Genomic DNA, 25755 nt, shown 5'->3' with positions numbered 1-25755 from the left:
CTCATCCATAAAATGGAATAATGGCACTGTGTTGCAGGATTGATGCAGGGATTAAATGATACAATACTCCCTTTCCTTCCATTATTCTATCTTTGTGGTTGTGTGTGTTTTTGTGTGCCAGCTTGAAACCTGCGTAGAACGGGTGGTATATCAAGACACTGAAGAAATGGGTGAGTGTGAAAGGCCCCCACACAGGGCCTGGCACAGAGCAGACATTGCATAAATCTAACTCCTCTTTCACTGCCCAGCTCACAAACTCCTGGGAGCCATGACACCCTTGGAGGCTTTCCCCTGAAGGTTTCTTATGTAGTCTTACAATCCTACTCACTGAAATGTCTTTTCCCACCAAAACATTGAGAGTGTTGCTGGAATTCAGAAATAGGATTCATTTAAAAAAAAAACCCCTCAATTATTTATCCAGAAGGCCATTATGTAAGTGGGCTCAACAACTGTTTGCAATAGTTCTTATGTCATGACTAAGAGCAGAAATTGGCAAACTATAGACCTCAGGTCAAATCCAGCCCACCACTTTTTTTTGTAAATAAAGTTTTATTAAAACACAGCCACTTCCATTTATTTATGTGGTGACTCTGGCTGCTTTCATTGCCACTGGCAGGATTGAGCAGTTGCAACAGAGACTGTGTGCCTCAGAAAGCTGAAAATATTTACTGTCTGATCCCTTACTTCCAGGTTATGTGACCTTAGATAAGTCATTTATATTCATTGTGCCTCAAATTCCTTACCTATGAAATAGGGATAATTGTACTGATTAAACCATAGAATCCATACAAAAGACTTGCATGTGGTGAGTCCTCAGTTAATAATAGCTATCATTATTATCACCAGAATTGTTGATTTGCAGCAAAGCTCTTTGTGTAAAACACTAACCCAGAAACAGAAACCTATTTGGTCACCCTCAGTTTTAAAGGTCCCTCCTGCAGATATCAATAGCAGCTAGAATAGTCATCCTTCCTTGTCACAATCATGTTTTCTTAAGATCAGCCATTTCGATGCCATTAGCTCAACTTCCAGGACATTAAAAGCATACCCTGCCATTCCTCCACACTTAATGTAGACACTTGGATCAGTGCCACTGGATATTTTCCAATATTCTGTGCACCCTCTCTGGGAAAGAAGGAATTGAATGAGGCATTTTGTTGAAATTAAATGTCAAGAGTACCAGCTGCTTCTTTCTAAAAATATGAGCTAGATATTCCAAAAGGTGTGAACCATCAATCAAAGTACAAGGGAAGATTTTGCATTTAGTTGTTTGTTGTTAGAAATTTTTTTTAATGTTGTAAAGAAAACCCACCTTTTGACAAATGGCATTGAAAGCCATTAAGGGAGTTGAAAAACCAGCAGTTCCACTTTGTCTCCTCTATATGGTGGGAAATGCTTTCTCAATGTAAAGAAATCGTATCCTGAAGTCCAACCAGCATATGGAGGTGATTTCCAAGACAGAAGTGAAAAAAAAAAATCCCACAGCCCAACCTTTCAGAAGTATCATAGTCATGCAGAGAGAAAGCATCCTGCCCTCTTCCTCATTGTTAAGCTTTGTGGGTTAGAAGAGCCATCTCTATGGGGGTAGCCATATCTCCAACCCAGCTTCTCACCAAGTGGCTGGGCAGGGTCTTGATGTGGGATGGAGAGAAGTCTTCTGCTCAGGACTCACATGCATACAAATGGTGCACCTGTGAGCACTCCCCACTACCGCCAGGGGAGAGCATAACCTGTTCAGGACCTTTCCTTTGTGATTACCTGGACCCCAGATGGCCATTGCCATGGCTGTGCCTCATCAACTCAATCTTGACATACAGAAAAATTTTCTCCACACCTCCAACACCCCATCATTAGTATCCTGGGTGGGTGGTGGAAAGGGAGGGATGACTGCAAGTCATAGGGCTTTTTCCAGCAGAATGTCTCTTCTGCCATGCTCACCCACTCACCATGCCCATTCACACTTCCCTTATTGTAGAGACTTCCATTTACATTGAACAGAGATTCACTGAGTACTCCCTACAGTGCTTTTCAGCCTAGGATGGCCATGAGAATCACCTACAATACAGAGCTCTTAAAAAACATCGATGCTTGACTCCCACCCAAGAGATCCTGAGGTGATTTTGGTCTAGGAAAGAGCCTAGGTTTGCATTTTTTAAGGGAGGGGGGCATTGTATGTTTAAAACTTCTCAAGTGATTCTCGTTTGCTGACCTACCATGTGCCAGCCATTCTTCGAGAGGCATACAACAGTGAACACAGGCTAGGTACCTGGTCTCAAGAAACTTAGGATCTAGTGGGGCAAGTCAGATGATAAACATATGAATGGCCAAGATATTTTTTTATGGTGCTACCAGGAAAATAAAACTTGAGGCTGTGAAAGAGAGAGCCAGGGATGCAGAGATTTGTAACTTTAGAGTGGTCAGGGCATCATTGTTATGGGGTCATACTTTGCTTCTTTACACATGGTGAGCTCAGTGCTACAACAGGGCTGCAGTCAGACAGATCCTGCTCCTTGTGCATAACGGCATGGTGTCACCGTGTTCCCCGAGGCTGGATTTTACAGGCTGATGGACAATGAGAGCCTCTGATTGGGCAGATCAGCCCAAATCAACCACTGTTGCTGGAAGCCACCTTAGAGAGCATGCCTTACCCTCAGTGATTTGGTTCCAGAATGCTCCAGTCCTTTTTGTCTTTTACCTACTATTAAATCAATAGCAGAACTCCTTTGACTACCTCACTCCAACATGATATCCTGTTATCAGTATCATCTATTGAATACAGTTTTCTGACTTGTATGTTGATAGTACTAAAAGCAGATCAAAACTCACTTATTCTGTACAGGCCCTCTGCAAGATAATGGTCTCATTGAATGAATTGCTAAGGTAGGCATTACCAGCTGAGTTTCATAAATGTGGAAACCAAGCCTCTGAAAGTTTAAGAGAATTTAGTGTGGCTTACCTCTGTAGTCCTTTTAGGTTCCTTCCAGCTTAGACAATCTATGGTCCTATGATCTTTAGTGAGTTTCCTCCAATGAGGTAGCAAGCCTCTAAGAGAAGGCATTTCATCTTACACATCTTTGCAGAAGACCCCCTTCTCTCCCACCCACCATGGGCCTTGCTTGTGTTGGGCAGTAAATACATCAGAGACCAGTCTGTGAAGGCAGCTTTCTGCTCACTCTTGGGTCCCTGAGCCCTACAGGAAGGTCTTCAGGCTGCAGGCTTCAGGATTGCTGCTCATAAGCTCTTGTATGTCAGAGCAAAGATGGTAACTCTGGCCTTTCTTCTCAAGAATCCAGGGTGGAGTTCTCAGTAAGCAACATTGAGCCTCCTCAAAGAAGCTCCCAAAGCGCCTCGCAGACTTTTATAAAGGCTTCTGTGGGTGTTTGTCCCAAGATCTGTACCCTGGACAGAAAAATTCAAGAGAAACAATTCTTTTATGCTACTCCTCCTTTCTTTCTAATTAAACTTTTAAAAATTGAGATTAAAATGCCAAATAAAGAGTCATTGTAATTCCTAAATTAGGAATTATTATTCAATAAGGTAGACTTAGAATTCCAAATAGTAAGTGGATTCTGTGGTTAAAGATGTGGAGGATTCCATACAGAGAAGGAAATGCCAGTAAGCTTACTAAGGGAAATATACCTTTGAAGGGAACCCCCTATTTTGTTAATGTAATGCACACACAAAGAATTAGCAACTTGGATTACTTTACATGGCTTGTATGTGTGTCTGTGTGTGTGTGTGTGTGTGTGTGTGTGCGCGCACATGGGTGTACATTTGAGACAAAGAAAAAGAAAGCAAGGTTATGAATGTGATGAAATCTTATTTAAAAAATTAACATAGAAAACTGAAAAATTACAATAACCTTCCTTTCTGAATTTGGACTTTCCCTCCCTTACTCTGATGTCCTTTTTTATTTTCACAGTTTAAGTCCCAAAAGAGAGATACAAACCTGTCCAAGATATAAGTCCTGTGATTATTTCAATTTAGTTGAAGAATACTTAAACCCTCACAGATTTAATCAACAGTGGCACTTTCCCCCCTCTCCTGTCCTTTCTCCTTTGTGTGCAGTGGAGAACCACAGCCCTCCAAGGAGACTTTCAGGATGGCTTAGCTGCCCCAGCTCAGTGCAGGAGCCTGAGAGCTCTGAGCCTTTTAATTGTCCTTTGTGGTGCTTCTGAGACAGTGTCAGAAACTCCTGATCTCATCTTCTTGAGGCCAAAGACATAGATTTAAGGGTTTAAAGGTTCGTCTCCAGTACCAACAAATGCTCTTTAAACAATACGCAAATTCAACATAGTGCTCACAGCAATAAATAAGCCATAATGATAATGTTTGCTGCTGCAAATTTCTCCACATGGCAAATTAATTCATTGTGATTCTGAACTGGCAACCAATGGCAATATTAATTTGCCAGATGGAAATACAACCTAAATTCACATGTGCTCTTCAAGCCACAGAAAAACCTCTTTTCAAAGGCAGGTATAGCAATGCATAGTAAGAGGATCACAACCAAGCAAGGGCTATCTACTGAGTATCTTCATGGTGATCAGTACAGTTCAAGGTGCAATGACAGAAGAGAGTATAAATCCTAGGCTGCAGGGAGCTTAAGCACTGGTTAAGCACTAAACCTAAACACAAAATAATCAGAGTGCAATATAGGGGGAAAAACATACGTTTAACCCAGGGATCAGTGGGTTTAATGTCATAGGATTTGAAACAAGAGACAGATAACTGAGTAGGGAGCAAAGGTTTCTGCGAAGAAGCTGAACTTAAGTTCAGCCTGGAAGAATGGAATGGGTCAATGAAAAGAACATTCCTGGATGGCCAATCAGTCTAAACAAAGGCAACGAGGAAGGAATTATTATGCCCCTTGTAGATAATTGTGAAAGTCTGATCTGACTGCACTTGACAGGATTTTAGAGAGAAGGGGAACAGAGTTGGACTTGATTATGGAGAACTTTGACAGTCAGATAGAGGAATTGACATTTGATTTGCTCTATATATCAGACAAGGATTGTGTTTAGCAGCAAGCCATAGAACTATGAATACATTTGCTTTACCAAGTAAAGGATTCATTTTCTCAAATAACAAGAAGACCAGCACCAAGTGGGTACAGGAGCTCCACACTGACAATCTCCCTCTAGCTCTTGACCATACATGGTAGGAAGCATTGTTGCTTCATGGTTCCAATATGGCTGCTCCTCCTCCAGCCTCATATCTACATTCCAGGCAGTTTTATCTACTATTTATCTTAAAAGAACAGAACAAAATCCTCTTGAGACTAGCAAATTACAGCAATTTGAAAATCCATCACTTACAAATGTTAAGTACCAGTCATTGTATAAGATAGTGACGATGCAGAAAGGTTTAGGAAATGGTCCCTGGCTTCAAGGAGATCCCAGTGTTGTGGGAGGTTAGATTATGTAATACCCCATGAGGAAGCTCCCTTGAGGGTGTGGGCACAGCCTGTGGGAGCTGAGAGGAAGGGAGACTGATTCTGTCTGAGGGCTGGGGCATGCTTTGCACTTTGATATTGTGTGGTTCTACAGTGGTACAAATAGGATTGGACTTTTCATTTACCCTGATAGCAGCTTTTAAGCAACTCAAGTACATTAGGGCCCTGGGGAAGGACTTTACATTGCCAAAATCTAAAGGGCTCACCCTTGACACGCCAGAGTGCCCTCTCAGCACTGGGGAAGAAGCCAGGGAGAAACTCGGAGGGCTGGAATGGAGAAACTGGATTAAGCATATTTGCAGTGTGTAATTCTGTAATTACTGTGAATCTTTCTTACTGATTCTTCTTTATTTCAAGGTTAACTGCAGTTCACTTTTGGACTTATACTTACTGGCTTTCTTAATGCAGTTAATTGAAGGTCAGCCTAATTTTGCAAGTCCCCAAATTCTTCCTCTGTTCTACAGAATCCACTGGTAGGGAGGCCTGTGGCACTGGTTGGGAAAGGGGAAATTTTTTCTCCCATCTTTCACATCCAAAGATAGTCCTTCATCCTTTTCATGTTGTTGTAACTGACATTTTAATGATTAAATAAAAAAACAAGAAAAAAGAAAATTTTGAAAGAAAATAGTTTCTGATGTTAGTCAAGGAAATGTAGTTCTGCTTTTTGTTCTCTCATGTTCAGTAAATCAACCAACCAGTTCAATATTCTTCTAGTAGCTCCTAAAATGTTTTGCACGACATCTGGTTGTCAGATTCTTCCACTAGATGATGAGTTCCTTGAACCTAGTTTTTGGTTTATGAGACACTGTCCTCCTGGCACCCAGCATAGTGCAGACACAGAAGAGACACTTGAAGCAGTTTTCTGAGTGAATACCTGCAGGGCAGTTCCTCACAGTCTGAGTTTTTACTGTGGTTTGTATTTATTTTCCTGATGATACAAGCCTAGGTCATAAAGCTGTATGCCCAAAGTAAAAGCCAGGGTGAAGCCTGACAGGAGCATCCAAAGACCTTAGGCAGAGGCTGAGGCTGGAGGATCACTTGAAGACCAGCCTGGGCAACAAAGTGAGACCCCATCTCTTAAAAAAAAATTTTTTTTTAAGACCTTGGGCAGAAAAATCAAGGAGTCTATTAAAATGCCTCAAGGGAATTTTTCAGAGCTCAAAAGGAAGGGAATCCCAAGTCTAATTTTGTCTGAGTGTTTGCTGTTTGAAAGCCAATATGAATTTTTACATTTTTAATGCAAGTGTTTGAATAGCTAAGTCATCTACAGTGTATAGAAGTATAAGTTACAAAAGTATACCATTAAAAGTTTCCTTTCCACCCAGGCACTGAACAGCTGCAGAGGCACCCACCTATAGACTATGATGAGAATGGCCCCTCCATAAATTGGTAACTCAGCTGCTTCACTCCCAAGCCTTCCTCCTCCAGCCATACAGTCCTTTTCCCCAGAGACAGCAGATAATACCAGATTCTTCTATTTCCTTCTAGAGGTAGGCTATCTGCACATGTACACAAGGAGATAAGTGCATGTATTTTATAAGTATGTATATTTTATAAGAATGATTTTAGCGAGCAGAATCAATAGAAAAAAATCAATATGAAGCAGATGAATGAGAAGACTTGGAACAATAAAAATGTAAAGTGGGGAGAAAACGTATCCAGATGCAGAGTGATCATTCATCAGAAGGCAGAAATATAGCAAGAAATCTATCTACATAAAATAAAAAGAAACAGTGAACAGTGGGGTCACAGACCCATCTGCCCATGAGGATGGCCTTTTCCACAAAGCGAATGAGCATTTGCATGGAGAGTCGTGGGGAATCTGCAGCTATTGCGTCAGTGAGGGAAATCATGGTGGCCTGCTCCCCCAGGACACACTGTGTTTGCAGGAATGTGGGCGTGTTTTATTCTGTGGTTGCATACTCACTCAGAGACTCATTGGCATTTGCCCACTGTCACCTTGGGTATTTTCAGAACCTTCCCACATTCCTTTATGTTATTTCAGTGAAACAGGACATTCTATCTTTCATATCAAATGAACATGCCACTCATTGGCCAGGGAGCCTGAGCCAGGATGAAGCAGGGGCCATCCATTCTTAGGAGCACTACCCCAGTCCCTGCTATGCCATGGCTAAAGCATCTTCCTCATGGGAGATGTTCTTGGCAGTTAATTTACGTGAGGTTGGCTTGGGATAAACTGGGACAGTACAAGTCAACCAGTTAGTCCTGTCTTCCGGAAATGGAAACATTTTGCTTGGGATCAGGGAGCAAGAGAAACCTAGGACATGATTATTTGTCAAGTAAATTTCCAAGTAATGATTGGATTTGAACCATATATGAGGCACCAGGCAAGTTTCTGACTTTCTAACCAAATTATGTTAGAAATATAGGACATCCACCCACACAGAAAGGTGACTGGCAGCACAGGACGCTGCCAATGAGTGGAACATCCAACAATTGTGATAGGCTTCAGAGAAGCGAGGGGTTTGCTTCTGGCTCTTGTGGAAAAGAAGGTTTCACCTAGAAGTCTCCATAAAGACTCCACTAGGGAAGGTTCTCTCCTCCTCCTGCTCTGCAGAATCTTGCAGCAATATGGCGGATACAGCCAATGAAATGTCAAAGAAAGAAGGCAGTTGGCTGCTCAGGTAGGCTGCATGGGAGAGCAGCATCTGGTGGGGCCATGGCAACTTAGGATTTGGCCTGCAAGTGTGGAGATTATTATAATAAACAACTTCCATGTTGTCAGAGAACTCAGTTCATCAAGCTTAGGGGAAATGATGCCCAAGAGTGACCTATCAATACCAATCTTTTGATTTACAAGAGGTAGAAGTATATTTTCTAATGGCCAGAATGATCTTGTCCACTGATAGCAGACTACTTTATTATTATTATTATTTATTTTTTAAGTCGGGGTCTTGCTGTGTTTCCCAGGTTAGAATGGAGTGGCATGATCATGGCTCCCTGCAGCCTTGAAATCCCGGGCTCAAGCAATCTTCCCACCTCAGCCTCCTGAGTGGCTGGGAAGGCAGGCCCATACCACCATACCTGGCTAAGTTTTTTGTTGTTGTTATTGTTGTTGTTGTTTGCAGAGACAGTGATCTCAAACTCCTGGCTTCAAGCAATCCTCTGGCCTCAGCCTCCCTAGTTGCTGGGATTACAGGTGTGAGCCACTGTGCCAGGCTCCAGATGATTTTGCATTTCAAGGAATGTTAGGGCAATTATAGAAGATTGTTTACTGAACATGCAATCAAGGCAAAAGACTACCTTGAAGGATAACTTAATGCATCATCCCTGCCCCCACAATATTCTTGCTGAATAGACTATACACACACAAAAATGCTGGTATCTATGATATTTAAAGTCTCCCCTTTGGAAAGAGCAGGAATTAAGATCATCAAATTCTCATAACCCCGTTCCCCTCTGTATATATCATATGAATATCATTGGACACATTCCACAAATATGAATTGATTATTGGGTGGGGTCTGGTCACCTTGACTATTGCTCGATGTTTTCTAAATATTCTCATATACACTTTTAATAACGATGGGCAGAATAGCATTTTTTGTATATTTCTTTTATATTTTTTAACTTATTTTTAATTTAAATTCAGTAAAATTAATTCCTTCGGTTCTTTAAATTTTGACAAATTACAGAGTTGTGTAATTACCACCACAAGCAAAATACAAAATATTTCTGTCAACCTCTCCCCAGCTAATATTTCCTTGCATTATACTTTTAAAATAGGCCCCTTCCACAGATGGCTAACCTCATCAATTATGCATTGATTCTCAGCACTTTTGCTTGCAGATCATCATATTTTCTGGTACTATCTACCAGACTGAATTCTGGAGCCCACCAGACTGAATATGCTGTCATTGCCAGAGGTAGACAAAATGAAGGTTTCTAACACGCATATGTATTTTTTGTGTAGCTAAGAGTAAGTTTATCAAATTTATTTGATCTATGAACATGAACAAACAACATATATTCTAAAGACATTCCCTCCAAAGAAAGTTGGAGAAAAATTCTAACATTCTAGTTAGAGCACCATCTATAAGAGATATACTAGCTCTGAGGGTTGGGGAAGAGAACTGCTAAGTCATATCTCCAATTCATTTCCTTCCTTTAAATGGGTCACGAGGACAGAGATAACCCCAACACACTAGCAGCTGTTCCAAGCTCAAATAATTATATTCACTCCTGCTTTCCAGAAACTAGGCCTAGGTATTCAGCACTTAAAAGAAAAACTTCTCTTTCCTAAATGAAACCCACATCCATTTTAACCTATGCAACTTAGTAGCTGAATCTGTTGTTGATCATTTTTTTCCTAAGGGCTTCTTATCAATATATACATTTAAGATACACAAATGGTAAATATGCATGTTCATTATGGACAATTTAAACAATACACAACTAAACTTGACTTTATATTATGTCTTGGTTGTATTTAGGAACCTCAAAAATTGATTTTTTGAGTTCAATTGGTTATTTCACATGTGAACAAGTCTCATCACCAAATCATATTTTCTGGCCACCTAGAGGACTGGGCCCACATCATGGGCTGACAGATTATTTTTATAACAAAATGGGAGGAATTGGGGTTTATAAATTAAATGGGGGCCAGAAGGGCATCTGGAAGGGTCCTGGGGCCTGGCCCAGTATCGGGTTACCTCTTTTTGGTTCTACCACTGACCCAGAGAGTGACGAGGCAGAACATTCACTTTTTTGACCACATATTGCTCCATTTGCCAGCTATCTTTTGAGACCGTTCTATTCCTGCCAATCGCAGGAATGCCAGACTGAATCATTACTTGCCAAATATCTACAAATGAAGAACTCAGCAGTACAAGTTCATATATATTAAGACAATTATGTTGAAACGTTAGAACATTTCATTTTAAGACTTAAAAATCTCTCTTCAGAGGAGCCTCATTAGGAGATCCTTTGTATGAACAGAGAAGATAACCGCCAGTTCATGTCTATCCTCCTCTGCCTTCCTGTGGTCCTCCCCACCCACTACCCTTTGCTTCTCTTCACACTGCTGTTTATTCTCAGCATTTTCCCTGACTCTCACCTTTTCCCTGCTTCCACCTCTGTTGAGAACAGAGCTCTGGGGTACATCACATAAGTAAACTGCCACTCTCATATTACAAGGGAAGTCAGGGCCTCCAAGAGTAAAATGTAACATTTTCCAATGAAAATGAGAAAGCTTCAAGGAATAAAGAGTTCATTTTCTCTCTTTCATGGAAGAGTGAATATTCTTTTGTGAATTTCAGGACCAACAGAAGTCAGTGTGGTGGAGGAGAGATAGAGAGATTTGCCCCTGGCATGCTGGCTCACTGTGACTCTTTCAAGAATATTTACTGGAATGACCTTTGATTTGAATGCGAACCACAAAATACCAGTAATTTCGTTTGGGGAATATTTATATTTTGGGGCAGTAGGTGAATTCCCAATTAAAGACCATTATTAGCAGCATATTTCCCCCAAAACTAAATGTGGTTTTATCTTGGTCAGGCCTTGGATTTGTCTCATTGGTCCTTATGGGTCAAAGAGGAGGTTTTGGTTTTGGTTTTAAAATTCATTCATTCCCGATTTCCCTATTTCTATAACCAACTCTTATGGATAATAGCAGTTAAGGAAGCTATCTGAGTCCCAGATTCCTTTAACATAGATGAACCCAATATTTTCCTTTTCAAACTATTTGTTTTTTGATTTATAGCCTATTGGGTTTGGGTGATGCATTGTAGAAAGCCAGGGACCTTAGAACAATATCTGACCGTAACAATGAAAATGTGTGATTATTCTAAAGTCTTCTCCCTCTTATTAGTACAAAGAATGGGCTGCAACTAATTTCCCAAACATTTTTTTAGGTGGAAGAGTGCAGAGTGACCACCCATTCTTGGTTTACATTTCCCTTTCTCAGTCCAGGAGTCTTTCTTTCTACCCATGAGTGCCCTTCGGCCTTTTCAGGAATCTGTTTTCTGGCTGGGTTGCAGAACTTGGTGGCACTTTGATAATGGCTCTCCAGCATTAGTGTAGCCAGGATTTAGGGCTTACCCTGAATCTGAGAGTTAGTTCAGAGAATAGTGCCCCTGGATGAGGAGGGTAAGCAACAACTCACACAAATCGTGTGTTATCAAGTTCTTTTCATAATAACTACCTAATAACTTATAGATGTGCTGATGATTTCATTAGGGAAGTACCGAAAGTCATCCACTGTCTAAATAATGCAAGATAAAATTATACCTTTTAAAACTTCATGGGGAGACTTTAAAAACAAGAACCACCCATTTCTTCTCTCACCCCAAAGCAGTTGATTGGGCATCCACTTTGAGCCAGGCACCATCCCGGGAATTGAAAATGCAGCAGTGAATAAAACAGATCCAGTCCCTGTCTTCACAGTTTAGCAAGAATTGTAAGAGCTGGTTTGCTAATGCTGACCCAGCACTATTCTAGTGTCTGAGACTTTGGGTTTGACAAACAGGTCCTCCTGTCCCTAGGAAGGTGACCTCTGATGTTAGATTCGGGGCAATGTTTCAGTTTCTCACACACTGGCTGAAATAGCTCACGAGATCAGCATTTGCTTCAACTCCCCATTCATCAAAGCAGACTGTTATTAATATAAGCTTGAAAACATCTCCGTAATAGCAAAAACAGCCATAGAGAAGGGATAGGGAGGTATTCTTTAACTACATGGTTTGTCGCCACATGGTATGAATAAACTCACCCTAGCCTTATCCATAGCCTTTTTGAGCGTGGTTCACCTTCACTGCTGTGACAAGACCAACTCAGGATAAATGGGTAAAGTCTTGGTTAACTTGCAAGGCAGAGGCCCAGATGCCATCAGTCATGATCAAGAGCTTCAGCTTAGAAAACAGACATGATGTCAGACAGCATCAAACCACTGAGAACAACCCAGTCCCCCTCTCCTGTCCACTCTTTCTCACTCCTTAAGGGCAGCATACTGTCTAGTGTTTAACATACTTTCTCATACACATTCTAAATTTCCAACAACCCTGTGGGGATATCCTAACTCCCATTTCATGAATGAGAAAATCAAACCTCAAAAGTAACTTACTCAGTCTCCCACAGCCACTAGCACAAAGCCAACATTCAAACCTAGACCTTCAGGCTCCAAACCAACGCTCTTTCCATTATCCCATACGCAGTGGCTTTTACATTTTCAGTTCTTCTTTCTTTTTGCATGTTGTTTCAACTCTTCCTGGCAGGGAACTGTCTTACAGCCTGCTGGTTTTCTCCAGGGCCTCTGGAGGCAGCCATGGATCAATGACTCAGAGGAGGGCTTGCCCCACCTCCTCATGTTTTGGGTCTCCTAACCAGATTGCCATCCCCAAGCCTCTCCTGCCTCCTGCATAAGAATCCTGTCAGTTTTATGGGTGCCTGTGGATCTACTTTAAGAAATAGAGGGGAGCATGTGGGTGGTACACATTGAGGTTTTCTATGAATCTATTAATATTTTTGCTAAGGACACCCAGAATTTTAACTTGACTGATTTCAAGATAAATTACCTCCTCAGGGAGACATCCTTCCCCTGCTTTTCCCTTCAACACTCCCCTTCCCCAGGATGGTTTGTTTGCTAGATTTTGTTGTTGTTGTTGTTTCACCATCTCGGGCTTCTCCTTATCACCTGGTGCTGGTGCTCAAAGGCAGGGATATTAATAGCTACAAGCAGCCACAGCTGATCTCTCTTTCAAGCAGGCCAAGGGGAAATCAGATCTAGTTCTCCTTGACCTCTGTAGGGACCGGTGATGATCCTTAAGGTCTTTATGCAGAAAAACATCTGTATTCAGAAAGGGACTGCTGTTTTAAATGTCTGTAAAAATTTCCCTGGATAGATCCTACTTTTTTCTTTTCTTTTTTTTTTTTTTTTGACAGAGTCTTGCTCTGTCACCCAGACTAGAGTGCAGTGGTGCAATCTCGGCTCACTGCAAACTCCGACTCCTGGGTTCAAGCAATCGTCCTGCCTCAGCCTCCCAAGTAGCTGGGATTACAGGCACCCACCACTACACCTGGATAATTTTTGAATTTTTAATAAAGACAGGTTTCACCATCTTGGCCAGGCTGGTCTCAAACTCCTGACCTCGTGATCCACCTTCCTCAGCCTCCCAAAGTGCTGGGATTACAGGCATGAGCCATTGCGCCCGGCCGAGATCCTACTTTTTAAAAAACTTTCTGGGTTTCTGATTTTATTCTGGTGTGCACAGACTACTATTTTAAGGGTGGGAGAATCATTATATATACACACAGAAACTGGGGGAAATTAATATTATGACATTAAAATACGTAAAAAATTAAAATGTATGCACCTAAAGTCTCTGCACTTGGGGACATAATTGTGCCATTTATGTTTAAAGAAATAGCCACATCATCTCTGTTCAACATTTTTTTTTTTTGCTTTACTAGGACAATGGTGACAAAAATTCAAATGCTGAAAATAAATATGCTTTTGAGATTAACATTATATTAGGAGTATATTACAACTCCTAATGTATTAAAAGGAAGCAATTAGTTGATTATGACATAACTAAATACAAAAATATTAAACAAAGGCAATAATAATGTGCATAGACTGAAATAACTTCCATTTCAAAATTAGTGATAACATTCCATTCCAAGTCAGTAGCTTTCCAGTATAAGCTACAGCACGTTGTATAAAGATACAACATGGCATTAGCCATGTACTTAAGAAGAAGTAACTTCTTAATAATAAAATACACAGGAAACTCAGTACGTTTTGGCCCAGGTTCTGACATGTTTCTTTTTCACTAATTCTTAACCCAAGCTCTCTAGCATGTACCAGGAATTATTGCCTCTTTTAATCAGAGGAAAATTTTAAAAAGAGAACCAATTTGCTTCTCGATGGGCTCTGCAGTGGTTTGCCATAGGTACTTGTAGTCTGGAAGAGACTTTTCCAATCTGAGCAGCCTTTCTACTAAAAGAAATTTATCTCTCAAGGGGTTATAAAACCAACTGTGTTCCAAATGAAATAATAGGGAAAGGATCTGCCATTTTCCCCTCCAATTCAGCAGGACACGTTTAATCTTGTTGAAAGTCAATTATTTTTATAGATGCAACAAATTCTTGGGCCAGGGCCACACCCTCTATAACTCTATGTGAATCTAGAGATCAGGACCTGCTGGATTGCAAGCTAAGAGATGATTTAGTAAACAAGAAAAACCATCAAATAACCTCTGTTTCCCCATCCTCCTGCTGGTCCTTTCTGATAGCAGCAGCACGACTCTCATTTCACCCACCCACACCCCGCCGGGTCTCATAAAGCTAGACATTTCATTCTCCCACTGCCCTTGTCACTTCCTACAATTGCCTGGCCCTTGAGGCAGCAGTAGAAGAAGATCTAGCATTGCAATAAGAATTTTAGGAGGAAGCAAAGCTAAGACACAGGCTGGGCCTCCCATTTGCTGAACATACAGGAGCTTGCTCGTAATTACTAAGCCCCAAACCCACAGTAAGAAAGACAAGCCAGGGCTATCTTTCCACTCACATAAACACAAAGCAAATATTAAGCATTATTTTTTAGTTATCTGTCCAGCTTTAAATAATGCCCAGATAGTTATATAATAAGGCACATATTTTTTCCTCATTGGATTGTCTGTATATAGACTAGGTAACCAAACAAAAAAAGGCTCATTTTTGTTTTAATTGTACTGCAGCTCTCAAGCCTCCCAAAAAGGCACACATGCTATTTAAGAATTTAAGAACAGCTGGATCATTGTAAAAGCTGTATCTGACTCGCCAAGGGTCATAGAAAATCACTGAAAACTATTGGCCCTCTCAGCCCTGGGACCCTCACCCCATATTGCCTTGTTTGTAGACAATTCCAAGGGCTAGAGCCCTGAGTTAGTCTAAGACTCTATGTCAGCCCTGTCTCCAGTGGCCCTACATCAGACCTTACACCTGGCCAAGGCAGCTGGCTCCATGGGAGCATCTGATGAGCAAAAGGGATTGATCCCACTCAAACTCAGAGGACTTAGGTAGAACTGACCCTCACTGGAAACACGGAGTTAGCACTTGGTTCATTCTGTCAGTATCCATATGAAGAAGACAGAAAACTGGCAAGGATGGGCGCAGTGGCTCACTCCTGTAATCCCGCAACTGTGGGAGGCCGAGGCGGGTGGATCACTTGAGATGGGGAGTTCAAGACCAGCCTGGCCAACATGGTGAAACCCCATCTGTAATAAAAATACAAAAATTAACAGGGCGTGGTGGCACACACCTGTAATCTCAGCTACTCGGGAGGCTGAGGCACAAGGGTCACTTGAACCCAGGAGGCAGAGGTTGCAGTAAGCTGAGATTGTGCCACTGCACTGCACTTCAGCCTGGGCAACAGAGCCAGACTCCATCTCCAAAAAAAGAAAGAAAGAAAGAGAAAAAACTGGCAAGGAGATATGTGAATAACACTGCCCCTGGTTCAGACTCTAGTCCCACCACCAGCTCTTTCAGACATGCCTATGTCTCAGGACATAGTAACTGGCTGTGTCAGCAGGGGACATGTCAGGCACCACAGGAGTCACCAAGCCTGCCCTTTACTTTGACACCTGTCTGAGAGGAGAGACCCATGTGCGGCTTTATTTCACATAATAAAGGAATATTTCATTCCAGCTTGCTTCAGGTTTAAGACTGGAATGTGTACATTGCCAGGATGACTTTATAACATTAAGCTACTCAATATGCTTTTTAAAATCATGTTTATGTCATTCACTCCCTATGTCTTAGTAGCACACCTTACTCAGAGTGGATACTCAGAAACGATTAGATCTCAGTTAAGCATTAACATCCCTTCTACTTTGAGGCTTTGAATACCCTCATTTTCCAGCAGCAAAGGCCCAAGCAAGGGAGTAGCCCTGAAAATTGGTTTCCTTACACAAAAAAAGACCCTAAAAGTCACTTTCCAATCACCATTAGTAGATGTAATTACAACTCAGATTGAAAAGCTGCAGCAGAATGGGTCTAGTGCTCACTCCTTCAGTGAGTACCTGTGTAACTTGAGAATGTCATTTCATTTATCTGGACTTTGGTACCCTGATCTTAAATGGGGACAATGGCCAGATGAGTTCTCAGGTTTCTTCCCAAACCAGTCCACTTCCCTTCCTACCATCACCCCTTGTGGTTTTGTGGCTGGATTTACATTGGAGCCCAATTTGATTCAGCCCTAGGGTCACCCCAAGAGGCCAGTGTTATCCATATTGATAACTGGGTTTGCAAGGAGAAAGAAAAGTGATATTTTGAACAGCCCTAGGATAAATGAGGGTCCATATTAAGCAAGTATTACTCTTCATAAATTAGTACTGATAAATAGCCAGAATCCTTAAGGAAAAAGAGGATTTAAGACAAAACCAAACCAAAACACAAGTTTCTTTCTCTTTAAAGGAAAATTGCCAAGGATGCAGAAGGAAATGAAGATGATCAAAGATGAGGATGTGCATTTCAACTTGGCTGTGAAGAAGACCCCCTCCTTTCCCCACTGCCTGCAGCCAGTGGCTTCTCGGGGAAAGGCGCCCCAAAGACACCCCTTCCCAGAAGCTCTCCGAGGGCCATTTTCCCAGTTTCGGTATGAACCTCCTCCAGGAGACCTAGATGGGTTCCCCGGGGTCTTCGAAGGAGCGGGATCTAGGAAACGGAAGAGCATGCCCACAAAGATGCCCTATAACCACCCTGCAGAAGAAGCCACCCTCGCCCTCCACTCAGAGGAGAACAAAAACCACGGCCTTCCCAACCTCCCTTTGCTGTTCCCGCAGCCCCCGCGCCCCAAGTATGACTCTCAGATGATCGACCTGTGCAACGTGGGCTTCCAATTCTACCGCAGCCTGGAACACTTTGGGGGCAAGCCCGTCAAGCAGGAACCCGTTAAGCCCAGCGCCGTGTGGCCCCAGCCAACGCCCACTCCATTCCTGCCCACGCCCTACCCCTACTACCCCAAAGTCCACCCGGGCCTCATGTTCCCCTTCTTCGTGCCCTCGTCCTCGCCCTTCCCCTTCAGCCGGCACACCTTCCTGCCCAAGCAGCCCCCGGAACCTCTGCTGCCCCGGAAAGCCGAGCCCCAGGAGAGTGAGGAGACCAAGCAGAAGGTGGAGAGGGTGGACGTGAACGTGCAGATCGATGACAGCTACTACGTGGACGTGGGCGGTGCGCAGAAGCGCTGGCAGTGCCCCACCTGCGAGAAGTCCTACACCTCCAAGTACAACCTGGTCACCCACATCCTGGGCCACAGTGGGATCAAGCCGCACGCGTGCACGCACTGTGGGAAGCTCTTCAAGCAGCTCAGCCACCTGCATACCCACATGCTGACCCACCAGGGCACGCGGCCCCACAAGTGCCAGGTGTGCCACAAGGCCTTCACCCAGACCAGCCACCTGAAGCGCCACATGATGCAGCACAGCGAGGTGAAGCCGCACAACTGCCGCGTGTGCGGCCGCGGCTTTGCCTACCCCAGCGAGCTCAAGGCCCACGAAGCCAAGCACGCCAGTGGGCGCGAGAACATCTGTGTGGAGTGCGGCCTCGACTTCCCCACCTTGGCCCAGCTAAAGAGACACCTCACCACGCACCGGGGCCCCATCCAGTACAACTGCTCCGAGTGCGACAAGACCTTCCAGTACCCGAGCCAGCTGCAGAACCACATGATGAAGCACAAGGACATCCGGCCCTACATCTGCTCAGAGTGCGGCATGGAGTTTGTGCAGCCGCACCACCTCAAGCAGCACTCCCTCACCCACAAGGTACTGCGGGACCCCTGGTGGGGCGGGCGGGGCCTTGGGAAGAGGAGCGGGACCCTGAGCAGAGCACTGGGCAGCAGGACGCCTGTGCCGCTCTGCACCTTACCCCGAGGAGCTGGGCAACCCCGGACAAGCGGTCCCTTGGCCGAGCCCTGAGGTCCTTCCTCACGTTTAAATAAGAGAGAACGATTCTCGACCAAGCCCTTTGCCCCAGCAGCCTTCTAGACTCTGAGGTAGGCCTAGAAATAAATAATGTAGACATTTGCAGAGGAGATGAGGAAGGATGCTCCCTAGCCTCCAAGAATCTTGCAGATTCAGTTTCTAGAAACTTCATCCAAGGCACTAGCATGAGTGTGTCATCAGACCCTAGATCCGCTCTGTGCCTGGGATGTGCCAGGGAGCACCTTCTGGATAATTCTCTTGGTCTTGTACTGTTGAAGCAGTGGAAAACTTTTTGGATTGTTTTCTCCCTCAACTGTGAGACCTGCTTCATATGCAAGCTCTCCAAGGGAAGCAGAGCTTGGCTGAGGCCGGCAGGGCATATGCCTCCCTGCGTTGGACCCGTGCCTAGCTGGGTGAAGTGCCCTGTGGTTTATATTGTAGGAGGCATGAGAAAGCATCCTTCTCTGTTTGGTTTTGTTTGATCTTCTCTGCGCTCAGGTCTTCAAGGAGAAATACAGGCCCAAGAGTCTAAGTTCAGCCCAGTTTGCAACCATAGCCCTGGAGTCATTCAGGCTGAACTAAAACAAGGCCCTAGTGGTGTCCCTGAAATCTTACCCCAGCTAAACTATGGAACCTGCTTTGAGCCTCCGAGAGGGAGTTTTGCCCCCACTGACTCCTACTCTCACACCCTTAACCTCAAGTGGTTTTCTTGGCAGGAAAGACTTCTAACAAGCCAGAGTTTCTAAAGCATTCTTTAATTCTGAAAGGTCAGGAGAGGACTTTGCCCAGCCAAGATAATGTTTCTGCTGTGCTATGATACATTTCACTTCTTAGGTTAGGACAAAGCACAGGGTATTTTCTGCCTCTGCAGCAGAGATAAAATGTGTGTCTGCCTTGTGGGCTCTGCACAAAACAGCTCCTGCCCTACAAAAGGCATCTGTAGATACGATCCAGAGGGGAGTCACCTGCCAAGTGCAGGAACCATCAACAAAGGACCCATACTGGGATTCAGCCGTAAAGGGGACCATTCGCTAACTTCAGGGGCTCCTTTATATGTGGGAAAGGAATCAAAAGTGCATTTTAGAGCATATGAAGATCCTGTAAGATGGTAGAAAATGAAGTCAAAATGGGACAAACAGCCTGGTGTCTGAAATAAGTTTCATTTGAATTAGAAAACAAAATACATTTTAATGAGAGGTGTCAGCAAACAGTGAGAGGTAGTATTTGTTGAACACTTGCTATATGACAGGTGTTTCACTCTTCATTTAATCCTCATATACTTCTCAACAACTCTAAGAGCTACTTCCGATCTGCAGTTGAAGACGCTGAGGCATGGGAGGTCACTCAGGAATCTCTGACACAGGCACCTGTGCCTTGGCCACTCTACAGTGAACACTTCCTCTTTTCCACCTGCTTCCCTGTTTGCACCCCTGACCACCTGACAGGCTCTGACTCTGTGATTCCACTGATCCTGTCAGAGAGACAACAGCTTCCTTTGTTGCCTTAAAGTTGTGTCCAGGCTCCTGCTCATTTGCATTCTAGGCCAGCCGACAGGTGAATCTTACTTTGGACACAGAATTCTCTTTAAAGAATTCTGAAAACAGTGATAAGCAGAAACGTCTCCTTGGTTTTGGGACAAATGGATCACAGCCAAGCCCAGAGAAAATCTTGAGAGAAGAAAGATGCTGGCTGGGCGCGGTGGCTCACTCCTGTAATCCCAGCACTTTGGGAGGCCGAGATGGGCGGATCACGAGGTCAGGAGATCGAGACCATCCTGGCTAACACGGTGAAACCCTGTCTCTACTAAAAATACAAAAAATTAGCCGGGCGTGGTGGCGGGCACCTGTAGTTCCAGCTACTCTGAAGGCTGAGGCTGGAGAATGGCATGATCCCAGGAGGCGGAGCTTGGAGTGAGCCGAGACCACGCCACTGCACTCCAGCCTGGACAACAGAGTGAGACTCCGTCTCGAAAAAAAAAAAAAAAAAAAGAAAGATGCTAAAATAAAATTTAAAATCCATTAAGAAAATGTTTTTCATTAATTTTATAATCTTAAACTCAGTGTTTGAATATGCACTACATTTTAAAGATTCATCTCCATAGGCAGAATCAAAATTTAATTTCTAAAGGAGGTTGATTTCTAGGTCTCCTTATTAGTATAAATGCATACTCATGTACCATCATCTGGACTAGACAGTGCTTGAGTTAGAAAGAACCCCAGGGTTCTCATGACCCACCGCTTCATCTTGTGATGAGAAGCCTTCACTAAAAAAGGCCACACGACTCATCTAAGGTTTTATAGCCAGTAAACAGCTGGGCAGAGACCTGAATCCACCATTTAGTACCATGGGCCCACCAGAACTGCAGAGTGGTTCTTTCTTACCATGCCTCAAAGTAAAGAAATGGAAACAGAGACAGAGAGAGTCAGGGATGAGCTTGGAATCCCTCCTTCCCTCCTTCAGCCACTACGAATACCAAGCAATATGGATTTCATCAGGTACAGTTGTTAACTAAGTAACTTGTTCTAATCCTATGATAACCTTCAGTTTAGTGCCCTGGTTCTCTAAATTTTTGTTCCCAAAAGTCATTCAGGGTCAAGACCTCTTGCAAAGGCCTTTATGGGGAAGCAACGGATAGTCAGGATTAGTGAATGCCCAGCTCAAGCTGTGAGTCCCTGGAAATGCTCTCAATTAAGGGCCTTGGTTCAAACACACCTTCATGCCCAGCAAGGAAACAAGAAAGCCTCCTGTCCTGTTCCTTAATTCAGAAAGCTATCTCTTGCCAAATTTCTTTATAAGAAGGAGCTGGCTTAGGGGAGGCTCCATAACCATGTCATTGTGGAGGTCGGTGTGGCCTGTGGGAACCCAGGGGACCAACTTGAGAGGGTGATTATCAAGTTATAATTTAAGTTGTAATTTACTGCAGTGTGGATATAAGTTGTTCTGGGATTTTCAAGTCCATTAATGAGAACCCAAGAGAACGTTGGTTTCCATAAGGGAAATGATAATATCATTTTGGAAGATTTTTTTTTTCATTATCATGAAAGCTGGATTATGGAATCGTATTGCATATCAGCCCATAGTGCTCTTACTAAAAGTGTGTTAATCCTCAAGAACTATCACTGGAGACTTAACCCCAGCAGCAGCTGGAACAACAAAAGCAAGAGCTTTCTTTTCCTCTAATAGTCTGGCTAGTTTATGGTTTTCAGAAGGAAAAAAAAGATTATATAATTAACACTTTTCAGGAAAATAGTAATTTAACAAGGCTGAAGTTACACCATTTGAAACTCAACATCTATCACCAAGCTCTTTGTGGATTTATGTGGCAGAGAGGAAAATGAGGCCTATGATCCTGATGAAAGCATGTTACCTGTCAATCACCACTTTTCTGAATCTTGCCTCCCTGCAGGGTGTGAAAGAGCACAAGTGTGGGATTTGTGGGCGGGAGTTCACCCTGCTGGCCAACATGAAGCGACACGTGCTGATCCACACCAACATCCGCGCCTACCAGTGTCACCTCTGCTACAAGAGCTTTGTGCAGAAGCAGACCCTCAAGGCACATATGATCGTCCACTCTGACGTGAAGCCTTTCAAATGCAAGGTGGGCAGTGGGACTACAGAGGAACCAGAGGGTTGTGCAAATGCCTGATGGGAAAGGGTCCCCAGGGAGCCTTCTACTCTGTTTCATCAGCGGGGCTCTCGGGGCTCAGAGTAGGTCCATGGCCAACCCCAGGTCCCATCTGCCACTCTATCCCTATGCACACCCCACTTACATCATGCCAGGCTAGAGGTCCCTAAGGAGCCTGCCCTGTTTGTCTCACTGTGGCATCCATGCCCGGGGGAGAGCCAGGCACTAGGGAAAGGTCTGAGGGTGGAAGGCCCTTTTGGAGAGGGAGGCTGTTGAAGGATGCATGTAATGTGGAGAGCCTTTGTTCTACAGAGGAGAAAGCAAGTTTAGCCTTCTTCTCCTTACAAGGAAATAAGCAAGACATAGAAAAGAGTCAGAGAAGCTTCTAGCACAGCTTCCCCCCAACCCACCGCCACCTCCTCACCTCTCCTTGCCTCTTGACACTTGGGCTGAACCATATGTATAGTTTGAGGGCAGGCCTCCCAGAGACAATGAGAGGGATTCCAAAGCTAGCCCCTCAGAGGCCCTCAGAAATGCTTGCTGGGGCTGTGGAATAACTGTGAGCACAGTCACTTCAAGTGCCTTTCACCTATTGCTAAGTGCCATGTAGCACAGGGATGGAGCATCTTTGTTAAAATATCTGTTGGACTAATTTGGTTGGGTTTGTATTTCATCAGCCGAGAAAATGTGTGAGCTGGAGATTTGTAAAGCCCAAGGCGCTGACGGGCATTACTCAGAAATGCTCCAGCTCCCCAAGGCTGTCCCCACCCCACAAGAGTGTTTCCTCTCTCTACTTCTAAAATGAGGAGAGAGCATTGGCCATGACTGGGTTTAATCCGAGTGATGTACTGGCCAAATGTCATCCGGTCATGAAGAAGGCTGAGGGGGAAGAAGAGGGAAATTACCACATTCAGATATCGTTACAGCCCTTCTGTTTGAAATGGAGGTTTTCTCTCTCTGCTACTGGGTGCCTAATAGGGTTCAAATGATACTCTGCTGATCTATATTCCTGAAGTGGGGTTCCCTGCTTCCAGGGGCTGTTTCTGCTTTAATACCTCTGCAGTGTGGCCCCACTTGAAGGAATCCCCTGTGAAGCTGACTTCTTTCCTGTGTTGGCAACTCTTGGAAGGGGTGAGGGGTCAGACACCAGAGCTTCCCTAGACCTGTGTGGGCATTGTCCAGAGGTGGGAGAGGGAGGCTTCTCCCTCCAGCCCTTTTCCTGCCACCCACTTCTGTTTCCCCTCCTTTTCTTCATATTCCCAGTGGTTTGAAAGTCAATTTACATCCGTCTAAAGTGAGAGTCAGCTTCATGCAGCACAGGCCACATATTTTTCAGGACTCAATGCAAAATGGAAATGTAAGGCTCCTTGTTCAAACATTACCAGGAGTTCAAGATGATGGAAGCAGAGCAGTAAGCCAAACTCAGGAGCTTTCTGACTATGGGACCCTGTGTCGTATGCCATGAAGTGAGGCCTTGGCTGCATGTGGCGATGGACTCCACGGCCTCCTCTTCTCTCTCTCTTTAGGGACTTCTTTCATTTCCTTCCCACTTCACTGAGCCCCCAGAGCACTTCACATTTCACAGAGCTGTTTCTTCTTGCAAAGGGTTTACTGTCTCCTACAATGGAGATACAAGCAGATCTCTTTGCCATTCTTCATTCCTTGTGTTGAGTTTACTCTTGGGCTTCAAGCATTAACTGAATTTTTAATCTTATCAACTAATAGTGGTGGAGTCAAGTTGCTAAAGTATGAAGGGAGCCATTAACATAGTTTATAATCCCCTGAAAATTCACATCTGTCGAGTTCAGCCATCTCCTACCTCCACCTCATCAATTCTGGTCCAGTAGCAGTGGTAAAACCAGGCAGAAAATGTTCCTGAAATATAGGGTTAGGTCAGGGGGCAAAGCCAGTGTAGGCTGTGTGTGGTTTGAGGGTGCAAAGGCATTTCTGCTTCTCTACCCTCAGGGGCTTGGAGGACTTCTTGGACCGGGTAGTATCTGAGGATCTAGAGGGTTCTCTCTAGTATTAGTGCACAAGAGACTGCAAGGTGCTATGTAACCTGGGCCCTTGATGCAATGAGCAATCCCAGCTTGATGTTCAGTGCCTCCCTTCACGAACGATGGCTCCTTCCTGCTCCACTCCAATGATGGTGCATGTACATGGTCCAAAAGGTGTCGGACGCTCAGCTTTACAGTTCAGAAACTGTTTTACCCATTTCTTGAGGTTAGATTAGGCTCTATGTCTGGTCCACACCATCACAACCCATAAGAGAGTGGTTTATAAAGTAGAATGCCAGCTTTGAAACAATGCACAGCTCATATTTTACAATGGGAGAGATGGGCCTGGCACAGGAATTGGACGGTCATTTGCAAAGGTTGCTTCTTCCTGGTGGTAAGTCCTCTCAGGAGACCTCACTAGAGGTCAGGAGGCTCCCTAGAGAGTGTCATCTATCATCAGACAAAAAGAATTGGATGTGAAAGGGTGTTCTTGTCAAACAATGGAGAAGGTGGGCCTTCTCCATTCTTAGCCATTTGTGAAACAAGAATGAGTGTCAGCCACCTTGACTCATAGCCCTCTGTCTCTGAGACAGTGCTCAAAGCATACAGTTAGGGTCTTCCTCTCCCTGTCCCCATCTCCCATCAGTGTCACCCTGCTGGGTGTGTACCATTGCCCTTCTTCATTTCAACAGATTTGCAGAGCGTGTCTGGGTTTACAGATTATGTCACAAGGCTCTTTGCATTTGTAAACTAGCTCCAGGTCACACTGTGGGGTGAGCCATCTCAAGATGCTGTCCTGTGGTTCTTGCTTCCCAACGATGCTGTGCTAGATTCTTGGAAATTCGGCCTTGGGTGAAGGTTGTTGGGGATTTGGGAGTTGAGAGAGGGATGGAGGGCCATTTGCCCATTGCAGTGCAATTCACAGCCATCTGAGAGACATGGCTGGCTCGCTGCTCCGTGGTGTTGGAGTACAAGCCCAAGCAACTGAACTTGTGTTTTGTTGCTGTAACAGGGAAGAGCCATCCACTTCATGTCTTGTGATTGACATGGCTGGGCAGAAGAGGCAGTCTTTGCTGTCTCTCCCTTACCCAAAAACTCACAGCAAGGAAGAGGCTTTTAGTAACAGATTCTAATTTTTGGGGATTCTCACCATTAAAATTCCTTCTTAAAATACATCCTTCCTCCTGTCTCAATATGAACTGATCTTCTCCAGCCCTGTGCTCAGTGGAAACAGCTGTCCCTAGCAAGCAGAAATGTTCACTCACTGTGGGATTAGGCCTTAACAATAGGATGGAAAATTAGAGGAGAGGAAAGGTTTCCATTCCATGTTTCTTTTCTTTTTTTCCTTATAAAAAAGTTACTGCCCTTCTGGGCTCTTTTGCTATTGGATGGACTTCTGGACTCGTGCTTCTTGGAGCCAGCTGGAGTTTTTCCAGAGACCTGCGCCTGTAGACTTAAGCCACTTTTCAGAAATATGCTTCCCAGATTCTGGGTAAGCACACAGGGGTTGATTTGGAGCCTATCCTTGTAGTGGCCAAACTCCATAACAGCAAAGAACCAGCTGCCGTCTTCGGGAAACCTGTCCAGGAAAAGCAGCCATCCAGAATTTCCGGGACAAATTCTCTTTTGAGATGGGTGAAGCCGGGAGCTGCCTAAGTTATGAATCACCAGGTCATCTGAAACCTTGTCTGTAGCAGAAGGCTGAAGGCCAGAGGGCAGAGCTGTCAGAATAGGGATGAGGTCTCCCTGCAGAGGGGT

The 25755-nt window shown here is 44.1% G+C and overlaps 1 protein-coding gene and 1 long non-coding RNA gene across 3 annotated transcripts in view; one reads left to right on the top strand and one right to left on the bottom strand.

Annotated features, from left to right (window-relative positions):
* LOC134739588 (uncharacterized) overlaps nucleotides 1-25755 on the bottom strand; it is a 98239-nt gene that overhangs the window by 12671 nt on the left and 59813 nt on the right. The window contains exon 3 of one of the 2 annotated variants that reach the window (XR_010126392.1): nucleotides 2957-3399. The exons of the other annotated variant lie outside the window; for it this stretch is intronic. This is a non-coding gene — a long non-coding RNA (uncharacterized LOC134739588). The remainder of the gene's footprint in view (nucleotides 1-2956; nucleotides 3400-25755) is intronic. 2 annotated transcript variants of the gene reach the window in all.
* Nucleotides 1-25755, top strand: part of ZNF366 (zinc finger protein 366) — a 67217-nt gene that overhangs the window by 28726 nt on the left and 12736 nt on the right. Inside the window, exons 2-3 of the mRNA XM_054489906.1 lie at nucleotides 16871-18216; nucleotides 21782-21973. Of these exons, the coding sequence (XP_054345881.1) occupies nucleotides 16885-18216; nucleotides 21782-21973 (1524 nt within the window). The 5' untranslated portion in view covers nucleotides 16871-16884. The remainder of the gene's footprint in view (nucleotides 1-16870; nucleotides 18217-21781; nucleotides 21974-25755) is intronic.

This window comes from Pongo pygmaeus, chromosome 4 (assembly GCF_028885625.2).
Source record: "Pongo pygmaeus isolate AG05252 chromosome 4, NHGRI_mPonPyg2-v2.0_pri, whole genome shotgun sequence".
Lineage (NCBI taxonomy): Eukaryota > Metazoa > Chordata > Mammalia > Primates > Hominidae > Pongo > Pongo pygmaeus.
Note: the sequence above shows the minus strand (reverse complement) of the source record. Positions and strands in the feature narration are given on the sequence as shown.